We start from the raw sequence: 19,079 nt of genomic DNA, 5'->3' as shown, positions 1-19,079 counted from the left end.
CCAATTTAGGTGACTTCAGGTGAAAATGGGGGTGCTACAGAGGACCCCCTTACATGCCCATTTTCAAGGGGGAGCTACAGAGCAAATTTGCCCAGCCCGAATGGCCAACGACTGTGTGTGTGTGTGTGTGTGTGTGTGTGTGTGTGTGTATGTGCTAAATTTAAAGAGTTTTCACGCATGTTAAGTACCCCAAAATTATGTAAAACCTTGAAAGAATAATACTAATAATAATCCTTATAAGAACAAAAGGGTCTCTGCACTTTCAATGCTTGTGCCCTAATAATAATAATAATAATAATAATAATAATCCAAAGACGACCAATAGGGTCTCTGCATTTTCAGTGCTTGTGCCCTAATAATAATAATCCTTAGAAGAATAATAGGGCCGCCGCACTGTCAGTGCATGGGCCCTAATAATAATAATAATAATAATAATAATAATAATAATAATAATAGTCCTTAGAAGAACAATAGGGCCTCCGCACTTTTAGTGCTTGGGCCCTGATGATAATAATAATAATAATAATAATAATAGTCCTTTGTAGAACAATAGGGTCTCTGCACTTTCAGACTTGGGACCTAATAATAATAATAATAATAATAGTCCTTAGGAGAACAATAGGGCCTCCACACTTTCAGTGCTTGGGCCCTGATGATATTAATAATAATAATAATAATAATAATAATAATAATAATAATAGTCCTTCGAAGAACAATAGGTCCTCCTGCGCTTTCAGTACTTGGGCCCTAATTATCATAAATATGGCTGCTTAAAGAAGTTTCTTCTCATTCCGTTCTGTCTGGTCCTGTAATCTTGAATTACTGGAAGCTATGAATTGTCAGGGGACCCGGAACTGTGCTGCAATGTTGCTCCCCCTGCTGGTAAAGATGAGGAAATTAACTTTCTGTGGGCCATATTACACAAGCAGTATTTACTGAGCAAGATGTAATGGCTATTTTTTTATTTCAGAATGCAGAGGACGCTGTGAAAATTGCCGGGGAGATCGGTAAGAAATATTGAATTCAGATATTTTTTAATCTGCCATTTTGTATCTGGGAAGATGGAAATGTTATTGTCCTCAGAAAAGGCTAATCATTATTTGTCTCATATACTGTCATAATTTGGCTGGACGGCAAAGAACACAGACTTTGTCCGTAAACAAAAAGTTATCTCTTCAATTATTATTATAATTTTTTTTTTTGTGTTTTTGTTTTTTCAAGTAAATGTAAGATTTGTCCTGCAATGTGACATGCTATATCATGAACTGCAATACAGAAATATTTTAGAATGTAAATTTTTATTTTTCTATAAATTTGTGTCTTTCTTGTAGGCTACCCTGTAATGATCAAAGCTTCTGCTGGTGGAGGTGGCAAAGGCATGAGGATCGCTTGGAATGATGAGGAAACCAGGTGAGAAGTGCAGACTTGGGGATCCGTTTCATAATGTTGTGTCACAGACAGATCTCTAGACAGGACATGACACCCAGAGTGAGCATGTTTTCTTTGGCGAGAATCAGTCTCAAGTTGCACTTAAAAGGAATTTGAATTGGTGCTACAAGAACACAAACACACCATAAACCGTATATAAATGGTAAAAAAGAAGTTCTGTGAAATTCAATGAACAAGTTTACTCAAATTAAACATAAATTAAATGTATAGGATGGAGTTATGGAAGCAGCACTTGACACACAAACAACAATAATGGTAACAATCAACAAACATATTAAATACAAAGATTTACATAAACACAACAACAACAGGCTAAATAAAAACATTTTTCTTAAAAAAAAAAAATACAATGCAATATATGATAAACACAATGTGATAAACACAATGATGTACATTATGATAAACACAAGATGTATTATAATACAATATACAATGCAGTGTACTTTGTATATATACAGTAGCCTGGACAAACTCCTACCAATCCCTCTTTTTCTCTTCCTCTTATCTCTCTCTTTTCTTGTGAATATTAATTAAAACTTCAGTGGAATATGTTGCTGTTAATTGCTTCTTTCGCAGCTGTAGGCTGAAGATAGGCTTTTGCTTTAGCTCTAATTGGATTTATCTCGAGAGGCAAAACAGTCGCTGAGAGCAATTCAGTGGAGATTACATACACACAGAGAGAGAGAGAGAGTGAGAGTCCTCGGGCAAAGAGATGGTTATCTGCAAAGTGGAATCTCTTGCCACAAATGTCAAGTTCTCTTACACAGTCACTTGAACTGACTTCCAGAGAGTTTAGCCATTCAGAGAATCCCCTGGTAGTTCACAGTTTTTTCTCATTTATCAATAAACTGGAGTGGAGTAAAAAACGATTAATTTGTCCAAAGTTTGCAAATTGCAAATTACATGAACTTCGCACTACCTTGATTTCTTTAAATTAGATGGGAAGTTGGTTGCTGGTGTTTTTCTTTATGGAAGGCAGATGGCACACAGAAGGTAGTTGTATACTACAATATTGATATTGTAATACTACTATATTTCGTCCACTTTCCAACAAGAAAAATGCTGCCTGTACCTCTAAGACCCAAAATCCCCTAGCTTGTTACATTGTAGATACCAAAGCAGGGCTGTTTGTGAATATATATATATATATTTTTTTTTTTTTTTGGGGGGTATTTTACTTTGCTTCTTAACCTATTATTTGTTTGGACTGACAAAGATTAATACATTTTGACACAAAATTGGATATGAAATGCAAATCCTGTGAAGACAATGTAGTATATGAATGATTGTAACTAGGCTTGCTTCCATATTTAGGCTATTTATTATTTGTATTTTCTACTTTTATTAATTAAACTTAATTTTTGGGTGCTTTTAATTATTTTACTCCTTTGATTTTAATTGTTAATTTTAGACGAATTACTTTTGTATTTTTTTTTGAGAATATGTTATGATGATGTGTTGAATGTATTTACGGTGCAATTACAATCACGGAAAACAATGTTTCATGCGCTCTAATGAAATATTTGTGTAAAAATGTGGCTGTGTTGATTCTGGTGCACAGCTGACAGCACGCTAATTAAGACAAGAACATTCCGCTGCGGTTGCCAGATATTAAATTCCGGAATCATTCTACATGAATAAGACATTGTATTTTCATTATCTAGTGTCTACCATCAAACCATATGGTGAATGCGGTCCATTTTTAGTGCATCGCAATAACCATAACGTGTGATGCTGCAATTTTTTTACTTTTTCTAATTAGCACAATTTGGCATAAAATGCTGTCAACACTACTAAAGTGAGAGTGTGCCGCCCACATCTGCGCTGTTCAGAAAAACTGTTCAGAAAAGAAATCAAGTTTCTTCCTTTATTGACAAGGATTTTCTTTCTGCCTTTATTGTAGGCATTTTGAGAGAAGGATTCTGAAAGTATTCTATCAAAACTTATAAAATAACTGTATGCTGAATGCAGGTGCTTGAAAATGTACAGTTACTACATATTTTTTTACATGTATTCAGCCCATAGTGTGTGTGTGTGTATAAAAAGGTTTTAGAAAGGTTAGATTTTTTTTTTGTGTTGATTCAGGGAAGGATTTCGTTTCTCCACTCAGGAGGCAGCGTCCAGTTTTGGAGATGACCGTCTGCTGATTGAAAAGTTCATAGATAACCCCAGACATATTGAGATTCAGGTATTTGCCAGTAAAGTCCACCTCACTTCTGTACACTTGATACAAATTTGTATTGTTGGTCATATACCATAGCAGTTTAAACACAACTGTGTACTTTTTTGTTATTACTATTTTGCATGTTTTAGTTAGTATAATAGTAAAGTCAAAACGATTAAAGAAGACAAATGGATGTATGGGGAATTTTGTAGTGACCAAAAAATGGTACACAAATCAAATCTATCTTGCATTGTTGCTTGAAGTAGCCATCCTTCACCCTTAATGGGTGATAAATAATAAACCTTTTCTAATAGTCTTTAAGGAAATCCCCCATATATGCAGACCTTTGTTGGCCAATTCATCCATTGAAATTTAAAAAAAAATTTGTAAAGAAATTCATGCATGGGGATTATATTGGTTATATTGGTTTTTGACATTTAAATAATTTCAGCCTTTTAGATCCACAGGTTTTTAAGATCAGGGGAAACATGAATTCAGTCAGGTGTTTCCAAACTTTTTTCTAAAAAAGCCTCTTTTCCACCATCTAGCCAAACGCTTTATGTCAGTAATGGTCCAACAGCATTTCCACTTGAGCACTTTTCGGTACACTAACATTACAAACCATTCCTGGCCTGCAGTTGTCAGCACAGTTAACTAAAACCTGGTTTGAGTCGGGGACATATGTTTATGTATTTGATGCACCCAGTCGTGGTGTGTAAACACCACCATGACTGAAAACAGAGGACTGTGAAGTTGTTAAGTTTGAGCAGGGTGATATCTGCAAATCTGATACACAGGACAGAGAACTGCTGGTGGCTTTACTTATGTGGCGACTTGTGATTGGTCAGTTGCCCAGTCAGTCCATTCTAATCCTGATTTTGCAGCACCATAGTGGAATAAGAAACCATAACCCAGTTCAGTATGGAATGGCACGGTACCACAGCGAAAACCTTTCGGTCTGTTGGTGGAATAATGCCTGTAGTGTAAATCAGTGATATTTACATTTATTCATTTGGCAGACGCTTTTATCCAAACCATATTTATTGGTGAAATGGTTAAGGCTCAGGCCTGGTAACTGGCAGGTTGCTTGTTCAAAAAAAAAACAATGACTATACATTCATTTTCTTGATTCAATTATTTTCTAGATTCTAAAGCAAGAAAGTGGTCTTATGGAATATATATGTGCAGTGTTAATTATTACAGTTTTTGTTTTTGTGATCGTTTTAGTCTTTTGATGAAATAGTAAATATTTCATCATGTCATATTCATTTTATATTTTAGAAAATGTGAACAATTAAAAAAGGTGTCAAACTGTAACAGACCAAACTTTCAAATATTCAAACATTTAGAAAACAATTTACACAACTTTTTCTAAATTTAAACATGTATAAAATATATAAGAGAAAAGCTACATACAAAATACTGTACAACTGTCCTTATTATAAAAACCTGATCTCCTGAAATTATAGCATATAATCAATATACTGAAGTATTAGATACTATTTAGAAGTTACTATATTCTGAGCTCTTCATGCTTTAAAGACTGTTATACAGTAATAGGGAAAGCTCACTCAAGAATTTATATTCAGGCCACATCCACATTAATACAATTTCATCACAAAATGTATCTTTTTGAGGGGTACAGCAAGTAAAGACGCTGACTACCACACCTGGAGTCGCAAGTTCGAATCTAGGGTGTGCTGATTGACTCTAGTCAGGCTTCCTAAGCAACCAATTGGTCAGGTTGCTAGGGTGGGTAGAGTTGGGTAACCTCCTCGTGGTTGCTATAATGTGGTTCCTGATCTCGGTGGAGCGCTGGGTGAGTTGTGCATGGATGCCGCGGAGAATAGCGTGAGCCTCCACACACGCTACGTCTCCACGGTAACGTGCTCAACAAGCCATGTGATAAAATGCGCGGATTGACGGTCTCAGACATGGAGACAACTGAGATTCATCCTCCGCCACTTGGAATGAGGTGAAAACATCAGTTACACTGCCTCCAACACAAGGCTGAGTAAACAATGACTGAATGTTTTTGGGTGAACTATCTCTATAATTTCCTGTGTTTTAGCCAGTTTAGAATATTGCATTGCGTGTAGCGCATTTTTTTTAATAAATCGTGTATTCGCAAAACAAATTATGTATAAATGTATAATCTATTGTATAAATAGGATGCGTTTCAGTGAGGTAATTAACGTTTTTTAAAGCGGTTCATTTTGCAGGTGTTAAGCGCGTTCAACTTGCGCAGCTCAAACGGGGAAATCCCCAACATATTGACTGACTGGATTAGATTAACAATATTTAAGATTTTCTTCTATAAACAGATGTTTCTTCTTCTGTTTATACCTCTCACTGTTTTATTTTTATTTTGTAATCACTTTTTTCTTATCATCTTTTCGTAAACCATATGCTTTAATAAAATCGTTTAATTATCATCATGATGTGCTTGTTTCGTCTTGTATTTGTTACCATTGACGATTTACATTTTCAACAGTGATTTTGGTGATGAGATTAACACTGGATAAGTGGTAATTTTGGGTGCTCATGGGATTCTAATGTAATTCCTCTCTTTAGAACATCATTTACAATGGTGTGGAGCTGCTTTTGAGTTCCCAGTGGCTGACTGTCAAATCTGATGTTTGTAACTCAATTGCTGTATCTTTTTCTTCAATACAGATTGTTCACTTCACTGTCATAGGATTTGTTTTTTGTTTTTTGGAAGGGCCACTGTATGGATATTTATGCTAAAGGTTTCCATTCTGTGTATGGTGTCTGCAGGTGTTGGCGGACAAACATGGCAATGCTCTGTGGCTAAACGAGAGGGAGTGCTCTATCCAGCGAAGAAACCAGAAAGTGGTGGAGGAGGCGCCCAGGTTTGTTAGTATTTTTTTTACTCAAAGAGATCGAGATAAGATTGCAGTTAGGAATGAGTATGCCATGAATAGGATCGCCCTGACTCAAACTATATTTTAAAGGTGGAGGTGTAGTGAGAGGAGGTGATGTATAGCACTGAGTGTGACTGCTTGGTCACAATTAATTTTCAATGAGAGAGGCAGGCACGACAAAGAGCGCTTGCAGTCCTGTGACACTGACATGGATGAGAAATAGAGAAGTAGATTTTGTTTTGAGCTGTGAATGGACAGAGCGCTGCTTCCCAAGGCGAATGTCTATATTGCCTATGCCAGGATCCGCCACTCAGTGTACCACTTATCAATGAGAGCTGTGTGTTGTGTCTGTTTAGCACCTTTTTGGATCCAGACACACGGAGAGCGATGGGAGAGCAGGCCGTGTCTCTGGCTAAAGCAGTGCAGTATTCCTCAGCTGGCACTGTGGAGTTTCTTGTCGATTCCAAGAAGAACTTCTACTTCTTGGAGATGAACACACGTCTACAGGTTTGTATGTGCAGGAGTGTTTTTGTCCTACTTTAGGAAGTGCATACAAGTTTTGCTCATTACATGTACATTGAATAATTTTAGACAAATTAAGAAAGCACAAGCAAATTATTAAGAGTAATCCGGAGCTGTATAAAATTTAACAAATGTAGTACAAAAGTTTAATTGTGGAAAAAGTAGAGAGAAGTGATATTATTTATGTTTATGGATTAAGTGCTTGTGGAAGAGGTGTGTCTTTAGCTGTTTATTGAGAACTGTGTTTGTCTAACAAGATCAGATGGAGATTGGAAACTCATTCAGCCTCAATGAAAATGAAAGTTTGGTGCAGATATTTCAAATTCAAAGTATCTATTATGGAAGTCCATAGAGGCCATGCGTTATGTTTGTGATTTTTGTGATGACAGTTTTTTCTAGGGATGTATCAGCTGCCGATTTTTATTTTATTTTTTATTGGCCAATTATTGACCAAATTTAAACCATCTGCATATTTGTAATGTGCATGAAAATGCCAATATGAAAAACCGATGGTTTATTTATAATTAATTGGTAATACTTTGTAAAAACTCTGTGAATTCATATTCATAATCCTGAAATAATAATTTCCACAATATCTAGAAGGGTTGACACTCCTAAGAACATCTGATATTACATTTGTATTCTGTCTTGTTCTCAAATTAATGCAGAAATAAAAGCCATCAAGAGACGTGACCGTTGTGAAAGCTGCGCATACCTAACAGCTACATGATAAGGAAAGCCATCCAAAATGCTTTGAATCCAGCAGACTTCTGAGATGTCTGTATTATATCCATGAATGCTTCATGATTGATTGAATTAAGACAATATGACTTTGTGTGATTGCTACACATTTATAGGCTGCGTTTTAAACTGAAAAACAGACGTGCAAAAAGTTTTAAAACTACAAAAAAGGTTTTTGATATGAATCATCATGTTATCATGTTTAGTCATTTTTGTATCTTTTAATTTTATATTTTTAAGTTGTGTGTATCATTCTCTGTGGCTCTCTTTAACATTTTGGCCAGTTGTGTTTTTAACAGATCAAATATTCAATGGAAATGATTTACTGAACAGTGAAAAACGTTTAAACTTTTTTTTTTGGGGGGAAATTTTGTAACTATTCCTAAGTAAAACAGTTATCTGATGACAAAATAAGGTAAGTTACAAAATATCGGTATGGTTATCGGCATATCGGTTTTTTTATCGGATCTGTATCTGCCAAAAAGTTTCATACTGGTGCATCCCTATTTTTTTCTTCTTTTGTGTGTGAAAACAATTAGCAAAACAACTGAAATTCCTCTAGGAAACATGATTTACCCCCCAAAAAAAATTATTTATGGGAATGTTAATGCTTGGGTGGATGAAGGTACTGGACAATAGAAATCGGGTTTGCTTGGCAAGAACACAAATTAAAGGGTAGCAAGAAACTCAAACTTGTGTTCCTCCAGTAGCGCCTCTACGTATCAATGTATCAGAGCACATACACTAACCGTTAGTCCACAGCTACATCACAAATGGCTTTTTAACACCACTTCACTTGCCACCTCACTAGAACACTGAGCCAAATAGGGCACCATGACTCGCCACTGGTTGCAGATCAAAGTGTCTATAAAGCTCATTAGGGTGGACCTCCCAAAGGGAGACAGGCAAAGAGGCAGGGGCAGTTCTGCTCTGGGCAGGAAAGGGTTTAATATTTCCGCTCTGGGCTAATGACTAGTTCTTAAGGGGACTGTCTGGTTAACGAGAGTCTCTTTAACACCCATGTTAATGTTTGTGTCTAGTAGGATGTTGCTGAGTGGTTTGAGATGTTTTATAGCATTACTCTTGCATTTTATTGTTTTCTGGGTTATTGATTCTTGTACGTATTTCAGAAGGAGATTGGAGAAACATGTACGGTTACATTTGTAACTGCAAGGCAGCTATTTGTACATCAAATCAAATCAAATCAAATCACTTTATTGTCACACTACCATGTACACAAGTGCAACAGTAGGTGAAATTCTTGTGTGCAGTTCCGAGCAACATAGCAGTCATGACAGTGACGAGACATATACCAATTACAATAAACAACATGTATTATTGTATGATTTTAGTGAGTGTGTGTCTCTCTCAGGTTGAGCACCCCATCACGGAGTGTATAACAGGGCTGGATCTGGTGCAACAGATGATCCGTATCGCGAAGGGTTATAAACTGCAGTACAAACAATCAGATGTACCCATAAATGGCTGGGCGATCGAGAGCAGAGTGTATGCTGAGGTAAACCAACAACAAACAAATTTGTAATGCAATGATCATGTATAAGAGATTATTACACTGAGAATGAACCAATATTTCAGTCAGGGTGAGTCATTGTCCAAAATATAAAAAATTGACCAATAATTGTACTAGCGTTGCAAACGAAGTGCTTCAGCATGCAGTTGCAGCCTGGTCAATGAATAATGAGGGTTCCCATGGTCATGGAAAAACCACTGTGATTTACAGGCCTGAAGAAGTCATGGATTTGGAGAATACTTTAAAATTTCTATATTGATTATAAACGTTTATGCTCATGCTCCACATTTTATTGGCTAAAAATAGCTCTTTTTGAGTGCAATCTCTATGAAATAATTTTTGAATCCTAGTCTCAAACTAAAATGTAGTACTTTAAAATGACTTTAAAGCTGAAGTAAATCATTTCTGCACCACCAAAGAGAATTGAATAATAAACGTTGTTTTAAAAACAGCTTTTTGAATATGCCCCTGTATGCCGTTGTTCGAACAAAGAGATGGTCCCTCCCCAATTCATGCCATTGGTTGAGTAAAATTGTTGGGCCAGTTCTAAGTAGGTCTCTCAACAAACAGCAATTTTCAAAGCACAACAGAAACACTGTGTTTACAGTTTTAAAGAAAATTAACCTACAGTAAAAATTGCTTACTAATAGTTGTCTCTGCAGATTTATCTGGGATTAAATAGGAGAAAATATTTTAACAAAGAAAAAGTTACATTAACTTTAAAAGTCATAGAATAGGGAATATAGCATAGAATCTATAATAATATATACTATAATGCTAATGTTTTTTTTTCTTGAATATTATTCAATTAATAAATAATTAATTTGACAAATTACTATTTACATTTTTGCATTTTTGCTTATTTATTTACAATCATTAAATTCTATATAGTGAAATGTCACCTAGACATGTTCTTGATCTGTGAAAGGTACTAAACCATGAAGCATGTCCTGCCCTATTAAAGGGGTTTTCTTCATGATGGATTATTAAAAGATTAAGTGGGATCCTGAGTATTTTTACTCCTACAGAGCTGTTAATCCTGGACTCGCCTTAATCTGACAAACTGTTTCTTTTTGTGTTTAGGATTATTGCAGTCAAACATTTTTAAAAGCTTGAATAACAGCTATTCATATGATGATACTATTGAATTCAGTCTGGGTTTTCTCTCTTATCTGATCATGCTGAAAAATCCTGACCCAGCCTAGATGACTGAAATGTCTGTGGCAGCAGAAGATGAGATAGATAGCGAGTCTTGTTAACCCAGTTTAATTGGGCCTGCAGTTTGAACTCATGATTAAGACTCATGCTTTGAGGTGCGGCACTTGACCTCTTGTTTCCTGTGTTTTATTTGAGAACTAATATTTCCTCTCTCTTTTTCTGTCTCAGGATCCATATAAATCATTTGGTCTCCCCTCCATCGGTCGACTGTCTCAGTACCAGGAGCCGCTTGACTTGGCTAATGTCAGTACTAATATATATATATATATATATATATATTTTTTTTTTTTGCATTTTAAATGAGCTTGTTTCTTGAGGTGGTATGTGTCTCAGAATCCCCCATGCTTGGATGTGTTTAGGGCTGTGTATAAGCAGGGACCTGTCGATACAATATTATATTGGTATCTGAGTCCTGATACAATATTGAAATTCTTTAATTGTGTGTAAGGATGGATCACATTTTTCAATATCTATACAATAGTTTCTCTTTCATCTGCATTAGACTTGACTGCTTTGCTCTATTATAAGCTTTCGCTCTATAATTCGTTCTGAGTTTGGATTTTGGTTGAAAAGGAGTAATTCAGCTTGGATTCACAATGTTTTCACACTTTTTTTTACATGTCATGTGAATGTTTTTTTGTGTGAAGTCAGACGAACAGACCTACAGAAGATAAAGCAATTTAGCTAGGCTTCGTTCAGCATGTATACATGTTAAATGAACCACCTTTGGGGCTCTAATTTCATTAAATTTCACGTGCAAAGAACGCACGAAGGCACTTAGCACTAATGCTTTTAAAATAGGGTCCTTGGTCTCTGGGTTTTGAGGTGTTGCATGTGACAAGACAGTCACATGCAACACCAAAAAAAGTTGAAAAAAAAGGTTTTATTTCGAGGTGCGTACGATGGAAGCATCTCAAACAGAGCTATTACGGGGCAAAGAAGATGAATGGAAGGAGCTGCTACAATCCAGTCATTTGCCCATCTGCAGAGATTTTGGAAAAGCTTCACTTCAGCTGATGTCCTTCCTTCAAATATTTAATTACATATTGTGTCATGCATTAGCACCCGCCAAATGTGGGTAGAAATTGGCAGTGGCGGGTAACTTCGTTATTGGCCAATTTTGCGGGAGGCCCCAGCTGAAGCCAATTTTATTGTAGTCATCTCGAGTTCAGCATTTTATAAGAAGTAAATATGTTTCCCATACCTGACATGCAAATATGTGCGGGGTGAACAAAGCGCGGTTTTGTGCAGACCACCACAGCGCATATCAGCGTGCTCCAGAGATAGAGCCAAAGCTCTGGGACAGTCACAGAGCAGAGCAGAGCAAAATATGCATTATTCAGTCAGTCTTCACTCTATATCGCGGCGGTCGGTGGAGACCACATAACATGTGTGACACATATGAATTCTAAAGAGAACATTCTAGTAAAAAGCTCTACATAAAGGAATTAGAAAATCTTAAACTGCTAGACAGCCCTGACATTATAAACAGCACAGGGCGAGATAAAGAGACAACAGTGTGAAATGCATCAACAACTTTGATTTCAAGGTTTTTAAAATATACTGTACATCATCATCCAAACAAAAATGTTTTAACTGCTGTAACACTAGCTGGTATCTGGTATAGATGTATATTAAATTGATTAGGTCGAGTCTATAAGACTTCACTTTTATTAATAATAATTATTGTCATCATTCACTTACCTTTATTTTGATCCAAACCCATAGGATTTCTTTCTTCCATGAATGAAAAAAAAGATTCATGTTTTTTTCCATTTATGGAAAAAGATGCAATGAAAGAGAATGGTGACTGAGTTTAATCTACCCAACATCTCCTTTTGTACTCCATGGAATTATTAACAGTAAAAGTTGTAGTTAAAGTTTTCTGAATGTGTTTAGGCCATTTGTTTTTCATATCAAATACTATAGTTTATAGACCATCTACATTAGCGTAACCACTGTAATGTGGAGCCATTCATGTATATGTAGTTATTATTACAAATGCCGCTGAAATGGAAAAAATATGGTAAACTTTCATGAAGGCAAGTACAATTTAGAAAATTATTGACAAAGTTTTCCCCTTTTTCTATCCTACTCCTGTTTTAACTGGCCATAGTATTCTAAAGATGACTAAATCATTAGGCCTGTGTCCTGCTGAACTCCTATTATTCTTGTTCAAATAAAATGTTAAAACAAATGCATGCAATTACAGTTCCCTGATGTTTTTATCACTTTTTGAGGGGCTGGGGAATTTAGCTAGTGAAAGTGCTGAGTGGTGAGTGACTTGGGAATACCACTAGCCACAGTGGCCGGCGAGCCAAAAAGTTGTCAAGCCCTGATTTTATGTATACATGGACAAATAGATAAAGACTGTTCTGCAGCTCGAAAACAAAAAAGGCTGTAGCTCAATTATAAATGTGCATGTAAATGTACTAAACAATGCTTTGCCTTCTCAGAGACTTGCTCTGAATGTTGGGCAGTCTCCTTTTTCCCAGAAATAATGTGAAAAATGCGACTAAAAATAGTGATTCTTGGCATGAAAATATCGATACAGTATTGTAATACTTTGAAATCCCCACCCGTAGATGTGTTTGAAGTGTAGAGTGCTGCCGCCTCCCTTTTGACCTGTTCTCTATGTCTTATGTAAAAATATAATTGATGTAAGTCACTAAAGCAGGTATCCTGTGTGTGTTTGTGCGCGTGTACTCTCTGCTGGATCAAATATATTAGTATATTGATGTGAGAGTAGATGTATCTGTTTTTAAGGTTATTAACATTTCACTCAATTCAGGAAGCCCAAATGGCTCCTCTTCAATGAAAGACCATCGGTTTCTGCTATCTAATCAGAACAGGATGTAAAATGTTTTGACTTCAGAAACACACACACACACACACACGCACACACGCACAGATGATGTTTAAATGTCTAAAGAAAGCAAACATCATTGAGGATATTTACATTATCAATTCATTTATAGACAGGCCCAAAAAGAAAGCATTGTGTGATGTCTTTTAATGATTATTAATAGTTTTGTGTTCCGGTAATTTCTGACTTTAAACAGATTTGTTTTGAGAATTTATTTTTGTCAAGAATCATGTGAAATGCAGGACACAACTAACCAAATATTGTCTCTTTGTGGACTAGGAAGGGAATATATTCAAAATCGGTCATTATCATATTTCAAATAATATTTCAGAAATGATTTTCTTATTTCAAATACTGCAACACATCTACAGTTTAAGTCAAGTTTTAAATATTTACGAATTGCATTTTAGAATGATTAGTTTGCTTTTCTGTTGAAGGTTCGAGTGGACAGTGGAATTCAAGAAGGAAGTGACATCAGCATCTACTATGATCCCATGATTTCTAAGGTAAAATAAATGATCAGACTGTCCCAACAGTCTCATTTGATTGTAAATGTCACACCTGTCCACTGATTTGTTGTTTTGCCGTTTAATAGCTGGTCACGTATGGTAAAACACGAGCAGAAGCTCTGAAGAAAATGGAGGAAGCACTTGATAATTACGTCATCCGAGGTAAATTGCATAAATTATGCACACAATTTTAAATTTGTATATATGTATTTCTTATTCTCTTATTCCTTCAGGTGTGACTCACAATATTCCTCTACTGAGAGAGATCATTGTTCACCCTCGGTTTGTGTCTGGTGATATCAGCACAAAGTTTCTGCCGGAGGTGTATCCTGATGGGTTCAAAGGTCACTTGTTAACAGCAGGAGAGAAGCGAGAGCTGCTGGCCACGGCAGCAGCACTCTATGTAGCAGCACAGCTCCGCTCTCAGAAGTTCCTGGGAGATCTGAGGTGGGCATCTGGATTACATATGCGTACACCTACTAGTTACCATTGTCGATTGTTCGGTCATGGGCCATATTCTTCACTTATAGCACTTTATCTTGTTCCCACAATCTCACTTATAATCTTAATCAAGGATTCTTGTATTAGAAATAGTGGTAGTTTAGGTTTACATTACCAGTTTTCACATTCTCTCTGCACTTAGAATTACAATGAGCTATTTTTGCTACTGTATCTCTAAACCTTCTAAATCAGAATCAGCTTTATTGCCAAGTATGCTTACACATACAAGGAATTTGTCTTGGTGACAGGAGCTTCCAGTCTACAACAATACAAACAATACCAAAAACAGCAGAAAGACATGGGTAATTAAAAACAAAAAAAGAAGACAAAATAAATAATTATACATAATTATTTAATTAATTAATTATTTAAATGTAATACTGTTGTTATTGGCTAACATTTTTTGCATGCTAAATGAGCAATAACGACTCTTGCCAAATTGCTGAATACTGAATAGGCTTTAATATGTAAACATGGGTGGTCATATGTTAATGTCCTGATTAGCTCGACTGAAATGGGTTTTTAATGGCCGATGCTGTAACCAATATCTAGGTAGCAGGGTGGCCAATACAGGGTATCCGTGGGTCCTTAAAGTCTTACATTTACTTATTAAAGGCCTTAAATGTCTTAAATATCTTAAATAAATTACAAGAAGAAGTCTTAAATTCCCTTTGCCGAGGTCTTAAATTTGGGGGCGTGAATAGAGGAGACGCTTAAAGAGTCAAAACTATCTATCTCTCTCTCTCTCTCTCTCTCTCTCTCTCTCTCTCTCTCTCTCTCTCTCTCTCTCTCTCGCTCTCTCTCTCTCGGGCAGCCAGCATTTAGCAGCTGACGCTTGAGTGTAGTGTGAGCGTGTGCAGGGAAGCGCATTTTTACTGAACTTATGATATTACTCATGTATAAACCTGCAAATTATGTTATTATGTGTCTAACACTGTCGCTCCTGCTTATAATCGACAAAGCAGTCAACGTTACAATTTGCAAGCACGCAAAGTTGAATCGGTCTTTTGCCACATTTCAAATCGTGTGCTTGCTTATTTTACATTACCTCTGACAAGAATTGTAAAGCTAACAGAACTATTCGGCTGCAGAATTACACCTGTTATATCTCATCTCCATCTCGCTAGATTTAGAGCTACCAACGCAATTGACACTGTTCTCATGCTCTCACGCCACACGTGAGAATAAGGTCTATAGACCAATCCTCTTGTTTAGTTAGTGGTGTCAGAAAGCCCACTGACCGTTGCGTTAGATTTGACAGATTAGAGGATTAAATGAAAGTATGACACAAAACCATCATAAATACAAACATATTCTTAGCGATACAATTACTATAATGATATGAGTTAATAGCAAACATGTAGTCATGTTCACTATTAATATTTGCGGCAAAGTTGTGAGTTCAAATGATCTCAGTCCAGTAAGCTCTGTTGATGATCTTGAAGCCACAGTAGTGAATTAGAGCCCTCTGAATCATTTTTCAATAATGTAATCTGATAAAAGTTTACTTTTATGCAAGATTTTTGCCACCACTTATGTGTTTGACATAAGTGGTGGCATTGCCAAAGCATTGGTCTAATGCGTCACGTCTTTCTAGAAAGCAAGTGACTAAAGAGAAGGGTTTAATAAAGGCTACATATACCTACAGATACCTGCAATAGCTGTATATAATGCTAATATAAACTATATAATAGAAGCAATAAAGATGTATTCACAATTGTGGAATTGAAATGAGCACTTATTTTACACAGAATTTAAGAGGGCATAGTTTACAGCCAATGCTGATAATCTCAATGTTTTATATACCAACATATGCAAATAATGGAAAATTAATCGGCCTTGCCGATATTATATATCAAGATAAATATTGGACATTTAATCAGTCTAGCCGATTTAATATATCAACAAACTAATTTTGGCCAATTGATCAGCCTGGCCTATATTATATATCAACATATACTAATATTGGTCACTTAATCAGCCTAGCCGATATAATATATCAACATAAATAATTTTTTTTCTGATTAATCAGCCTGTTTATAATATATCAACAAAAACTAATTTTGGTTTATTAATCAGACTGGCCGATATTATATATCAACATATACTAATATTTGCTGATTTATTAGCCTGGCTGATATTATATATCAACATATACACATTTTTGGCTGAATAGTGGCTGATATTATATATCTGCATATACTAATATTGGCCGATATTTGCACAGTTTTCTGTGATTAATCACGATTAATGATATTACTTGGTGCATTAAAACAAATATTAAAACATAATTCTTAATACATTTTCATTATACTCTCTCAAAGAACTTGCAAAAAATGGTTAGACATAATTTATTTCATTTAAATATGTACATGTAAAATATATTTATATAGTTTTAGTTAAACACATTTTTACAGGTATAAATCTTTGATACAAAAATATGGTTACATGTCATAAAATCAGTGGACATGCTGTAAATAGAAGCAGGTCAAAAGCTGGTGTTTTTTGTGGTGAACCTTTTAAATGATATTATGAAATGGGCAGATTCTATTTATATTAAGCTTTATTGACAAGATAAAATTAAGTGTACATTGCGTAACACATTATTAGACACTATATATATATATATATATATATATATATATATATATATATATATATATATATATATATATATATATATATATATATATATAGATAGATAGATATAACAAATTGAATGCTTAAGTTTAAAATAGCAGCTGTTCAGTCTCTATTGTGCACATGCTGGGTCTCTCATTCGGTTTCGTATTTGACACTGGTTCGGATGACAGTGAGTGTTTTCAGGCAATGTGAAGAGATATGGCAACTTGTTCGTACTGCATCTCTCCCACTCCTGGCTCAATGTTTGCGGGTGAAGTCTCCATTCTCCATACAGTAAATTCGCTCCTGTGTTTATTATGCCCAGTATATGCGTTGTGACACCGCTCTACACAAACAGTTTCTGTGGTAGGATGTGCAGTCGAGTCAAGGATGTACCTCCTCGAAATTTACATATGCCAGTTTGAACCACAGGAAGGGGAAAAACATTACTGAAATTTCAGAAAGTGGAAAAAAAACAAAAAAAAAAACAAAGGATACTGCGTTAACTACATAATTTTACATGTTAAACAGTCAAATATTATTTGCAGAAATTAACACGTTTCATTTAAACTTACCGATATGTTGGTCTTTCACTAGTGCTGCTAGTGAGTGACATCATAGCTTGTTTTTGTATCTTTGTTTTTATAAATATTCTTGTTGGAATGGGGAGAGAGCTTTGTCTGCATAGAACAAGGAGAATAGAAAATGCTGTTTTCAGTGATGTGCCTCCTTTATTTGAGATTCTGTTTCTTATGGTTGTAGTATTACATAATATAGCTGTGTTTTGTAAGTTTAAATGATTATGAGGATCTATTGAAACACTTTCTTCCCTCCATCCAGCTGTTTAGGACAAAGTATTAAACATCTGCTGCAGACCAATGTTTATGTGTGAGAGAGAGAACTTCTGCATTGAGGCTGCACCATGTTCCATATTAACAGTTTTCTCCCTATTTTCTTCTGTCTCTGTAAATCTACCTTCTCTATCCTTCGACACTTACACATTTGGCCATTTGTCCAGCACTCACTGTCACTTAAAGTCATTAAAATGTAAAACTTGTATCTCAAAGAGATATTAATTGAACATTATTCAATTAATATTTTATTTTTCAAACATTAAAAGAAAAATAATATTCCAGGTTAAATACAAGGTAAAGTATCGACTGCATTTGTAGCTGTCAGTTACCACAGACAATAATTTAGACTTGTCCCTCGGTGACAGATGGGGACAGTGTTTGGGAAACAATTACTCCATTTGGTGATTGTAGCGGAACAGGAATTATACTCCTAAACTTTAAATACGCTACAACCACACTGTTTTCAAGTTAAACCATAAAACTTAAACATTACATGTGGAGTGTAAGTTTATTAAGTGTAATATTTAAAATGGAATGGGCCTTTAATTGTAAATATTAATTGTTTGTGAATGTACATCACAGTCATTGCAAATGAATCAGTCATGAATTACTCTTCATCTGGAAAAGAAGACCAATTTACACTTGAAAAAAGATGCAGAGGCCATCTGTCTAAACATCTCTCCAGTTTCCCCCTCCACCTTCTCTTTCTTTTCTCTTTTTTATGTGTTCCAAAAGTTATTGGTGGGGGGTGGGCTTTCTCTTTGTAGTGAATGCAGCCCACCATGGTGGGAAAAACACTGCATTCCTCCTAATACATTTACTTTAGGTCTCCTAGCAGAGGAACTGTCAGTCAAACAACCAGTGACCAGGTGGTTAGAGTGTGTGTGTGTTGTGTTTGAGCTCATCTGTAAAGGAGAGAAGGCTTTATTATTGAAAATGATTGCAAAGAGAGACCTTTTATATAGACTGTAAGGAGAGAGAGTGTATTTCTTACACCTGGCTTGACATATGATGAACGTTCTGCATCTTTGTGCTCCAGGGTGTCAAGCGTTCCTCCGGAGAGAAGACAATGGGAGTTGTGTGTGGAGCTTGATAAAGGTGTTCACATGCTGGGCGTGTTTCACTCTGAAAACATCTATACAGTGAGTGAAAATTGTCCTTCATTTTCAAAATATTTTACCTCTTATTATATCTCAAATTATGGTCGACATGCCAGA

The 19,079-nt window shown here is 35.6% G+C and overlaps 1 protein-coding gene across 1 annotated transcript in view; it reads left to right on the top strand.

Moving 5' to 3' along the window:
- Positions 1–19,079, top strand: part of pcca (propionyl-CoA carboxylase subunit alpha) — a 78,069-nt gene that overhangs the window by 37,767 nt on the left and 21,223 nt on the right. Inside the window, exons 8-18 of the mRNA XM_052126506.1 lie at positions 971–1,007; positions 1,332–1,410; positions 3,535–3,637; positions 6,392–6,486; positions 6,855–7,005; positions 9,134–9,277; positions 10,679–10,753; positions 13,814–13,882; positions 13,972–14,047; positions 14,119–14,332; positions 18,902–19,004. Coding sequence (XP_051982466.1) covers positions 971–1,007; positions 1,332–1,410; positions 3,535–3,637; positions 6,392–6,486; positions 6,855–7,005; positions 9,134–9,277; positions 10,679–10,753; positions 13,814–13,882; positions 13,972–14,047; positions 14,119–14,332; positions 18,902–19,004 — 1,146 coding nt within the window. The remainder of the gene's footprint in view (positions 1–970; positions 1,008–1,331; positions 1,411–3,534; positions 3,638–6,391; positions 6,487–6,854; positions 7,006–9,133; positions 9,278–10,678; positions 10,754–13,813; positions 13,883–13,971; positions 14,048–14,118; positions 14,333–18,901; positions 19,005–19,079) is intronic.

Source organism: Xyrauchen texanus, chromosome 5, assembly GCF_025860055.1.
Source record: "Xyrauchen texanus isolate HMW12.3.18 chromosome 5, RBS_HiC_50CHRs, whole genome shotgun sequence".
NCBI lineage: Eukaryota > Metazoa > Chordata > Actinopteri > Cypriniformes > Catostomidae > Xyrauchen > Xyrauchen texanus.
The sequence above is the reverse complement of the archived record's forward strand: the minus strand, read 5'-3'. Positions and strand labels throughout refer to the sequence as shown.